At 57.6% G+C, this 11,701-nt stretch overlaps 1 protein-coding gene across 1 annotated transcript in view; it reads right to left on the bottom strand.

The window, feature by feature from the left end:
* Nucleotides 1–1,461: 1,461 nt before the first annotated feature.
* The window catches only part of LOC142477450 (mediator of RNA polymerase II transcription subunit 12-like), a 29,900-nt gene continuing 19,660 nt past the window's right edge, over nucleotides 1,462–11,701 (bottom strand). The window contains exons 6-7 of the mRNA XM_075582279.1: nucleotides 5,160–5,271; nucleotides 1,462–1,710 (exon numbers count right to left, since the gene is read on the bottom strand). Coding sequence (XP_075438394.1) covers nucleotides 5,194–5,271 — 78 coding nt within the window. The 3' untranslated portion in view covers nucleotides 1,462–1,710; nucleotides 5,160–5,193. The remainder of the gene's footprint in view (nucleotides 1,711–5,159; nucleotides 5,272–11,701) is intronic.

Here is an 11,701-nt window from a genome sequence, read left to right as displayed (position 1 = left end):
AGAGAGACGGGGGCGAGAGAGAGAGACGTGAGAGAGAGACGGGGGCGAAGAGATGGGGCGAAGAAGAGAGAGACGGGGAGCGAAGAGAGAGACGGGGGCGAGAGAGAGAGACGGGGGCGCGAGAGAGAGAGAGAGAGACGGGGGGGCGAGAGAGAGTAGAGACGGGGGGCGAAGAGAGAGAGACGGGGGGACGAGAGAGAGAGACGGGGGGCGAGAGAGAGAGACGAGGGGGCGAGAGAGAGAGAGAGAACGGGGAGGAGAGAGAGAGAGAGACGGGGGCGAGAGAGAGACGGGGCGAGTGAGAGAGAGACGGGGTGAGAGAGAGAGACGGGGCGAGAGAGAGAGACGGGGCGGTGAGAGAGAGAGAGAGACGGGGAGAGTGAGAGAGAGAGAGACGGGGGGTGAGAGAGAGAGACGGGGGGTGAGAGAGAGAGAGACAGGGGAGTGCAGAGAGAGACGGGGGGCTGAGAGAGAGAGAGACACGGGGTGAGAGAGAGAGAGACGGAGGGGGTGAGAGAGAGAGACAGGGGGTGAGAGAGAGAGACAGGGGGTGAGAGAGAGAGACGGGGGGAGAGAGAGAGAGACGGGGGGGTGAGAGAGAGAGGACGGGGGGTGAGAGAGAGAGAGACGGGGGTGAGAGAGAGAGAGAGACGGGGGGGTGAGAGAGAGAGAGAGAGACGGGGGTGAGAGAGAGAGAGACGGGGGGGGAGAGAGAGAGGAGAGTGACGGGGGAGAGAGAGAGAGAGAGAGAGAGAGAGACGGGGGGTGAGAGAGAGAGAGAGACGGGGGGGTGAGAGAGAGAGAGAGACGGGGGGTGAGAGAGAGAGAGACGGGGGTGACGAGAGAGAGAGACGGGGGTGAGAGAGAGACGAGAGACGGGGGTGAGAGAGAGAGACGGGGAGAGAGAGGACGGGGGGTGAGAGAGAGAGAGAGACGGGGGTGAGAGAGAGAGAGACGGGGGTGAGAGAGAGAGAGACGGGGGTGAGAGAGAGAGACGGGGGATGAGAGAGAGAGACGGGGGTGAGAGAGAGAGAGAGACGGGGGTGAGTGAGAGAGAGAGACGGGGGGTGAGAGAGAGAGAGACGGGGGGGTGAGAGAGAGACGGGGGGTGAGAGAGAGAGAGAGACGGGGGGTGAGAGAGAGAGAGACGGGGTGAGAGAGAGAGACGGGGTGAGAGAGAGAGAGAGACGGGAGGGTGAGAGAGAGAGACGGGGGGTGAGAGAGAGAGACGGGGGGTGAGAGAGAGAGACGGGGGAGTGAGAGAGAGAGACGCGGGAGGGTGAGAGAGAGAGAGACGGTGGGGTGAGAGAGAGACAGGGGTCGAGAGAGACGGGGGTTGAGAGAGAGACGGGGGGTGAGAGAGAGAGACGGGGGGTGAGAGAGAGAGACGGGGGGAGCGAGAGAGAGACGGGGGGTGAGAGAGAGAGACGGGGGTGAGAGAGACACACTCGGTACCTGTAGCATGCAGCTGAGCCCATACACAAGAGGCCGGTGCTGGGGGCAGTGCAGGAGATCACTGAAGGGAGAAGAAGGGGCAGACCCTGGGGGGGGAGGGAGGGTGCCGGGGGCAGGGGGCAGAGCAGCACCCGTCTGTACTGTAAGGTGTCCTGTGTGGCCCCCGCTGCCCTCCAGCTGCTGTGCCAGGCGCCGTGTGCAGAAATAGGCCAGACGGCGGGACAGGTATGCAGACTGAACCAGAGACCCTGAGTACTGAGGGAGGGAACGTGGGAGGGAGCGAGGGAGGGAACGTGGGAGGGAAGCGAGGGAGGGGAGGGAACGTGGGAGGGAGCGAGGGAGGGAGGGAACGTGGGAGGGAGGGAACGTGGGAGGGAGCGAGGGAGGGAGGGTGGGGGAGCGAGGGAGGGAGGGTGGGGGAGCGAGGGAGGGAGGGTGGGGGAGCGAGGGATGCGAGGGTGGGGGAGCGAGGGAGTGAGGGAGGGTGGGGGAGCGAGGGAGTGAGGGAGGGTGGTGGGGAGCGAGGGAGGGAGGGTGTGGGAACGAGGGAGGGAGCGAGGGAGGGAGGGTGGGGGAGCGAGGGAGGGAGGGTGGGGGAACGAGGGAGGGAGCGAGGGAGGGTGGGGGAGCGAGGAAGGGAACGTGGGAGGGAGCGAGGGAGGGAGGGAATGTGGGAGGGAGCGAGGGAGGGAGGATGGATGGAAGGGAACGTGGGAGGGAGCGAGGGAGGAAGGGAACGTGGGAGGGAGCGAGGGAGGGAGGGAACGTGGGAGGGAGCGAGGAGGGGAGGGAGAGAAGGGAACGTGGGATGGGAGCAGTGGGAGGGAGCGAGGGTGGGGGAGCGAGGGTGGGGGAGCGAGGGTGGGGAGCGAGGGTGGGAGGAAGGGAACGTGGGAGCGAGGGAGGGAGGGTGGGGGGAGCGAGGGGAGCGAGGGTGGAGGAGCGAGGGAGCGAGGGAGGGAGGGTGGGGGAGCGAGGGAGGGAGGGTGGGGGAGCGAGGGAGCGAGGGAGGGTGGGGGGAGCGAGGGTGGGGGAGCGAGGGAGGGAGGGTGGGGGGAACGAGGGAGGGGAGCGAGGAGGGAGGGTGGGGGAGCGAGGGAGGGAGGGTGGGGGAGCGAGAAGGGAACGTCGGAGGGAGCGACGGAGGGAGGGAATGTGGGAGGGAGGAGGATGGATGGAAGGGGAACGTGGGAGGGAGCGAGGGAGCAAGGGAACGTGGGAGGGAGCGAGGGAGGGAACGTGGAGGGAGCGAGGGAGGGAGGGAGGGAACGTGGGGAGGGAGCGTGGGAGGGAGCGTGGGAGGGAGCGAGGGGAGGGGAGCGTGGGAGGGAGCGAGGGAGGAGGGTGGGGTCGCGAGGGTGGGAGGGAGGGAGGAAGGGAACGTGGGAGGGAGCGAGGGAGAGCGAGGGGAACGTGGGAGGGAGCGAGGGAGAGCGGAGGGAGGGAGGGCGGGGGGAGCGAGGGAGGGAGGGCGGGGGAGCGAGGGAGGGAGGGCGGGGGAGCGAGGGAGGGAGGGCGGGGGAGCGAGGGAGGGAGGGCGGGGGAGCGAGGGGAGGGAGGGCGGGGGAGCGAGGGAGGGAGGGCGGGGGAGCGAGGGAGGGAGGGCGGGGGAGCGAGAGGGAGGGAGGGTGGGGGGAGCGAGGGAGGGTGGGGGAGCGAGGGAGGGGTAGGGGAGCGAGGGAGGGAGGGTGGGGGAGCGAGGGAGGGTGGGGGAGCGAGGGAGGGAGGGAGGAAGGGTGGGGGAGCGAGGGAGGGAGGGTGGGGGAGCGGGGGAGCGAGGGAGGGAGGGTGGGGAAGCGAGGGAGGGAGGGTGGGGGAGCGAGGGAGGGAGGGTGGGTGGGGGAGCGAGGGAGGGAGGGTGGGTGGGGGAGCGAGGGAGGGAGGGAGGAGGAAGGGAACGTGGGAGGGGAGCGAGGGAGGGAGGGTGGGAGGAGCGAGGGTGGGAGGGAGGGTGGGGGAGCGAGGGTGGGAGGGAGGGAGGAAGGGAACGTGGGAGGGAGCGAGGGAGAGCGAGGGAACGTGGGAGGGAGCGAGGGAGGGAGGGTGGGGGAGGGAGCGAGGGAGGGTAGGGGAGGGAGCGAGGGAGGTGGGGGGGAGCGAGGGAGGGAGGGACAGTGGGAGGGAGCGTGGGAGGGGAGCGAGGGAGGGTGGGGGGGCCGAGGGAGGGAGGGTGGGGGAGCGAGGGAGGGGGGGGTGGGGGAGCGAGGGAGTGAGGGTGGGGGGAGCGAGGAGTGAGAGGGTGGGGGGAGCGAGGGAGTGAGGGTGGGGGGAGCGGGGGAGCGAGGGAGGAGGAGAGTGGGGGAGCGAGGGAGTGAGGGTGGGGGAGCGAGGAGGAGAGTGGGGGAGCGAGGGAAGGAGGGAGGAAGGGAACGTGGGAGGGAGGGAGCGAGGGAGGGAGGGATGGTGGGGGAGCGGTGGAGGGAACGTGGGTGGGAGCGATGGAGGGAACGTGGGGAGGGAACGTGGGAGGGAGCGAGGGAGGGAGGGTGGGGGAGCGAGGGAGGGAGGATGGGGGAGCGAAGGGAGGAGGGGTGGGGGAGCGAGGGAGGGAGGGGGGGAGCGAGGGAGGGAGGGAGGGGGGGAGCGGAGGGAGGGTGGGGGGAGCGAGGGAGGAGGGTGGGGAGGCGAGGGAGGGAGGGTGGGGGAGCGAGGGAGGGAGGGTGGGGGGAGCGATGAAGGGAGGGAGGGTGGGGGGAGCAAGGGAGGGAGGGTGGGGGGAGAGAGGGGGAGCGAGGGAGGGAGGGAGGGAGGGTGGGGGAGCGAGGGAGGGAGGGAGAGGGAGGGTGTGGGGAGCGAGAGAGGGAGGGTGGGGGAGCGAGGGAGGGAGGGTGGGGGAACGAGGGAGGGAGGGTGGGGGAGCAAGGGGAGGGAGGGGAGGGTGGGGGAGCGTGGGAGGGAGGGAGGGTGGGGGGAGAGAGGAGGGAGGGTGGGGGGAGAGAGGGAGGGAGGGTGGGGGAGAGAGGGAGGGAGGGTGGGGAGAGAGGGAGGGAGGGTGGGGGAGAGAGGGAGGGTGGGGGAGAAAGGGAGGGAGGGTGGGGGAGAGAGGGAGGGAGGGTGGGGGAGAGAGGGAGGGGAGGGTGGGGGAGGGAGGGAGGGTGGGGGAGAGGGAGGGTGGGGGAGCGAGGGAGGGAGGGAGGGTGAGGGAGGGTGGGGGAGGGAGGGTGGGGGAGCGAAGGAGCGAGGGTGGGGGAGCGAGGGAGGGTGGGGGGAGCGAGGGAGGGTGGGGGGAGCGAGGGAGGGTGGGGGAGCGAGGGAGGGTGGGGGGAGCGAGGGAGGGTGGGGGAGCGCGGGGAGGGTGGGGGAGCGAGGGAGGGTGGGGGGGAGCGAGGGAGGGAGGGTGGGGGAGCGGGAGGGAGGGGTGAAAGCGGGAGGGAGGGGGGGAAAGCGGGGAGGGAGGTGGGAAAGCGGGAGGGAGGGGGGAAAGCGGGAGGGAAAGAAGATGAGAGAAAGGGAGAGGACGAGAGAGAGGAGGAGAGGTCAGTGGCATACACGCAGGGGTATACAGAATGACTTCTTTCGCCCACCCCTCCCCCCAGGGCTCACACGACCCCCCTCCCCCCTTCCTTTCCCAGGACTCACACACTTCCCTCACCCCCCAGGACTCTCACCCTCCCCCAGGACACACACTCTCTACCCACCTCCCCAGGACTCTCACCTCTATCCTCCCCCTGCCCCCCACCCCCCCGCCCACCCCCCGGACTCACACGCAGTAGGAGGGGGAGCAGTAGTTTAAGGAGCTCATCTTCCCCCGGTCGGATCTTCTCGAAACATTCCAGGACCCACGTGAGGAAACTCGTGACGATCCAGCATCCCGTCCTGCGAGAACACACGCTATTTACACACTTCATATACACCCATTTACCCCTAAATCCCATCCTGCGGGGACACACGCTATTTACACACTTCATATACACCCATTTACCCCAGCATCCCGTCCTGCGCGAACCCACGCTATTTACACACTTCATATACACCCATTTACCCCAGCATCCCGTCCTGCGAGAACACACGCTATTTACACACTTCATATACACCCCATTTACCCCAGCATCCCATAATGCGGTAACACACACTATTTACACACTTCATATACACCCATTTACCTCAGCATCCCGTCCTGCGAGAACACACGCTATTTACACACTTCATATACACCCATTTACCCCAGCATCCCGACCCCAGCATCCCGTCCTGCGAGAACACACGCTATTTACACACTTCATATACACCCATTTACCCCAGCATCCCATCCTGCGGGAACACACGCTATTTACACACTTCATATACACCCATTTACCCCAGCATCCCATCCTGCGGGAACACACGCTATTTACACACTTCATATACACCCATTTACCCCAGCATCCCATCCTGCGAGAACACACGCTATTTACACACTTCATATACACCCATTTACCCCAGCATCCCGTCCTGCGAGAACACACGCTATTTACACACTTCATATACACCCATTTAACCTAGCATCCCATCCTGCGAGAACACACGCTATTTACACACTTCATATACACCCATTTACCCCAGCATCCCATCCTGCGGGAAACACACGCTATTTACACACCATTTACCCCAGCATCCCGTCCTGCGAGAACACACGCTATTTACACACTTCATATACACCCATTTACCCCAGCATCCCATCCTGCGGGAACACACGCTATTTACACACTTCATATACACCCATTTATCCCAGCATCCCATCCTGCGGGAACACACGCTATTTACACACTTCATATACACCCATTTACCCAGCATCCCATCCTGCGAGAACACACGTTATTTACACACTTCATATACACCCATTTATCCCAGCATCCCGTCCTGCGAGAACACACGCTATTTACACACTTCATATACACCCCATTTACCCCAGCATCCCCTCCTGCGAGAACACACGCTATTTACACACTTCATATACACCCATTTACCCCAGCATCCCATCCTGCGAGAACACACGCTATTTACACACTTCATATACACCCATTTACCCCTAAATCCCATCCTGCGGGGACACACGCTATTTACACACTTCATATACACCCATTTACCCCAGCATCCCATCCTGCGAGAACACACGCTATTTACACAATTCATATACACCCATTTACCCCAGCATCCCGTCCTGCGAGAACACACGCTATTTACACACTTCATATACACCCATTTACCCCAGCATCCCGTCCTGCGGGAACACACGCTATTTACACACTTCATATACACCCATTTACCCCAGCATCCCATCCTGCGAGAACACACGCTATTTACACACTTCATATACACCCATTTACCCCAGCATCCCATCCTGCGAGAACACACGCTATTTACACACTTCATATACACCCATTTACCCCAGCATCCCATCCTGCGAGAACACACGCTATTTACACACTTCATATACACCCATTTACCCCAGCATCCCATCCTGCGGGAACACACGCTATTTACACACTTCATATACACCCATTTACCCCAGCATCCCGTCCTGCGAGAACACACGCTATTTACACACTTCATATACACCCATTTACCCTAGCATCCCGTCCTGCGAGAACACACGCTATTTACACACTTCATATACACCCATTTACCCCAGCATCCCATCCTGCGAGAACACACGCTATTTACACACTTCATATACACCCATTTACCCTAGCATCCCATCCTGCGGGAACACACGCTATTTACACACTTCATATACACCCATTTACCCCAGCATCCCATCCTGCGGGAACACACGCTATTTACACACTTCATATACACCCATTTACCCCAGCATCCCATCCTGCGGGAACACAGGCTATTTACACACTTCATATACACCCATTTATCCCAGCATCCCATCCTGCGAGAACACACGCTATTTACACACTTCATATACACCCATTTACCCCAGCATCCCATCCTGCGGGAACACACGCTATTTACACACTTCATATACACCCATTTACCCCAGCATCCCATCCTGCGAGAACACACACTATTTACACACTTCATATACACCCATTTACCCCAGCATCCCGTCCTGCGGGAACACACGCTATTTACACACTTCATATACACCCATTTACCCCAGCATCCCGTCCTGCGAGACCACACAGTATTTACACACTTCATATACACCCATTTACCCTAGCATCCCATCCTGCGGGAACACACGCTATTTACACACTTCATATACACCCATTTACCCCAGCATCCCATCCTGCGAGAACACACGCTATTTACACACTTCATATACACCCATTTACCCCAGCATCCCATCCTGCGGGAACACACGCTATTTACACACTTCATATACACCCATTTACCCCAGCATCCCATCCTGCGAGAACACACGCTATTTACACACTTCATATACACCCATTTACCCCAGCATCCCATCCTGCGAGAACACACGCTATTTACACACTTCATATACACCCATTTACCCCAGCATCCCGTCCTGCGAGAACACACGCTATTTACACACTTCATATACACCCATTTACCCCAGCATACCATCCTGCGGGAACACACGCTATTTACACACTTCATATACACCCATTTACCCCAGCATCCCATCCTGCGGGAACACACGCTATTTACACACTTCATATACACCCATTTACCCCAGCATCCCATCCTGCCGGAACACACGCTATTTACACACTTCATATACACCCATTTACCCCAGCATCCCATCCTGCCGGAACACACGCTATTTACACACTTCATATACACCCATTTACCCCAGCATCCCGTCCTGCGAGAACACACGCTATTTACACACTTCATATACACCCATTGACCCCAGCATCCCATCTTGCGGGAACACACACTATTTACACACTTCATATACACCCATTTACCCCAGCATCCCATCCTGCGAGAACACACGCTATTTACACACTTCATATACACCCATTTACCCCAGCATCCCATCCTGCGGGAACACACGCTATTTACACACTTCATATACACCCATTTACCCCAGCATCCCATCCTGCGAGAACACACGCTATTTACACACTTCATATACACCCATTTACCCCAGCATCCCGTCCTGCGAGAACACACGCTATTTACACACTTCATATACACCCATTTACCCCAGCATCCCGTCCTGCGAGAACACACGCTATTTACACACTTCATATACACCCATTTACCCCAGCATACCATCCTGCAGGAACACACGCTATTTACACACTTCATATACACCCATTTACCCCAGCATCCCATCCTGCGGGAACACACGCTATTTACACACTTCATATACACCCATTTACCCCAGCATCCCATCCTGCGGGGACACAGGCTATTTACACACTTCATATACACCCATTTACCCCAGCATACCATCCTGCAGGAACACACGCTATTTACACACTTCATATACACCCATTTACCCCAGCATCCCGTCCTGCGAGAACACACGCTATTTACACACTTCATATACACCCATTTACCCCAGCATCCCGTCCTGCGAGAACACACGTTATTTACACACTTCATATACACCCATTTACCCCAGCATCCCATCCTGCGGGAACACACGCTATTTACACACTTCATATACACCCATTTACCCCAGCATCCCATCCTGCGAGAACACACGCTATTTACACACTTCATATACACCCATTTACCCCAGCATCCCGTCCTGCGGGAACACACGCTATTTACACACTTCATATACACCCATTTACCCCAGCATCCCATCCTGCGGGAACACACGCTATTTACACACTTCATATACACCTATTTACCCCAGCATCCCATCCTGCGAGAACACACGCTATTTACACACTTCATATACACCCATTTACCCCAGCATCCCGTCCTGCGAGAACACACGCTATTTACACACTTCATATACACCCATTTACCCCAGCATCCCATCCTGCGGGAACACACGCTATTTACACACTTCATATATACCCATTTACCCCAGCATCCCATCCTGCGAGAACACACGCTATTTACACACTTCATATACACCCATTTACCCCAGCATCCCGTCCTGCGAGAACACACGCTATTTACACACTTCATATACACCCATTTACCCCAGCATCCCGTCCTGCGAGAACACACGCTATTTACACACTTCATATACACCCATTTACCCCAGCATACCATCCTGCAGGAACACACGCTATTTACACACTTCATATACACCCATTTACCCCAGCATCCCATCCTGCGGGAACACACGCTATTTACACACTTCATATACACCCATTTACCCCAGCATCCCATCCTGCCGGAACACACGCTATTTACACACTTCATATACACCCATTTACCCCAGCATCCCATCCTGCGGGAACACACGCTATTTACACACTTCATATACACCCATTTACCCCAGCATCCCGTCCTGCGGGAACACACGCTATTTACACACTTCATATACACCCATTTACCCCAGCATCCCGTCCTGCGAGAACACACGCTATTTACACACTTCATATACACCCATTTACCCCAGCATCCCGTCCTGCGAGAACACACGCTATTTACACACTTCATATACACCCATTTACCCCAGCATCCCATCCTGCGGGAACACACGCTATTTACACACTTCATATACACCCATTTACCCCAGCATCCCATCCTGCGAGAACACACGCTATTTACACACTTCATATACACCCATTTACCCCAGCATCCCGTCCTGCGGGAACACACGCTATTTACACACTTCATATACACCCATTTACCCCAGCATCCCATCCTGCGGGAACACACGCTATTTACACACTTCATATACACCTATTTACCCCAGCATCCCATCCTGCGAGAACACACGCTATTTACACACTTCATATACACCCATTTACCCCAGCATCCCGTCCTGCGAGAACACACGCTATTTACACACTTCATATACACCCATTTACCCCAGCATCCCATCCTGCGGGAACACACGCTATTTACACACTTCATATACACCCATTTACCCCAGCATCCCGTCCTGCGAGAACACACGCTATTTACACACTTCATATACACCCATTTACCCTAGCATCCCATCCTGCGAGAACACACGCTATTTACACACTTCATATACGCCCATTTACCCCAGCATCCCATCCTGCGGGAACACACGCTATTTACACACTTCATATACACCCATTTACCCCAGCATCCCATCCTGCGGGAACACACGCTATTTACACACTTCATATACACCCATTTACCCCAGCATCCCATCCTGCGGGAACACACGCTATTTACACACTTCATATACACCCATTGACCCCAGCATCCCATCCTGCGGGAACACACGCTATTTACACACTTCATATACACCCATTGACCCCAGCATCCCATCCTGCGGGAACACACGCTATTTACACACTTTATACACCCATTTACCCCAGCATCCCATCCTGCGGGAACACACGCTATTTACACACTTCATATACACCCATTTACCCCAGCATCCCATCCTGCGGGAACACACGCTATTTACACACTTCATATACACCCATTTACCCCAGCATCCCATCCTGCGAGAACACACGCTATTTACACACTTCATATACACCCATTTACCCCAGCATCCCATCCTGCGGGAACACACGCTATTTACACACTTCATATACACCCATTTACCCCAGCATCCCATCCTGCGAGAACACACGCTATTTACACACTTCATATACACCCATTTACCCCAGCATCCCATCCTGCGAGAACACACGCTATTTACACACTTCATATACACCCATTTACCCCAGCATCCCGTCCTGCGAGAACACACGCTATTTACACACTTCATATACACCCATTTACCCCAGCATACCATCCTGCGGGAACACACGCTATTTACACACTTCATATACACCCATTTACCCCAGCATCCCATCCTGCGGGAACACACGCTATTTACACACTTCATATACACCCATTTACCCCAGCATCCCATCCTGCCGGAACACACGCTATTTACACACTTCATATACACCCATTTACCCCAGCATCCCATCCTGCCGGAACACACGCTATTTACACACTTCATATACACCCATTTACCCCAGCATCCCGTCCTGCGAGAACACACGCTATTTACACACTTCATATACACCCATTGACCCCAGCATCCCATCTTGCGGGAACACACACTATTTACACACTTCATATACACCCATTTACCCCAGCATCCCATCCTGCGAGAACACACGCTATTTACACACTTCATATACACCCATTTACCCCAGCATCCCATCCTGCGGGA

The sequence above is a fragment of the Ascaphus truei genome, unplaced genomic scaffold, assembly GCF_040206685.1.
Source record: "Ascaphus truei isolate aAscTru1 unplaced genomic scaffold, aAscTru1.hap1 HAP1_SCAFFOLD_2111, whole genome shotgun sequence".
In the NCBI taxonomy this organism is placed as follows: Eukaryota; Metazoa; Chordata; class Amphibia; order Anura; family Ascaphidae; genus Ascaphus; species Ascaphus truei.
The sequence above is the reverse complement of the archived record's forward strand: the minus strand, read 5'-3'. Positions and strand labels throughout refer to the sequence as shown.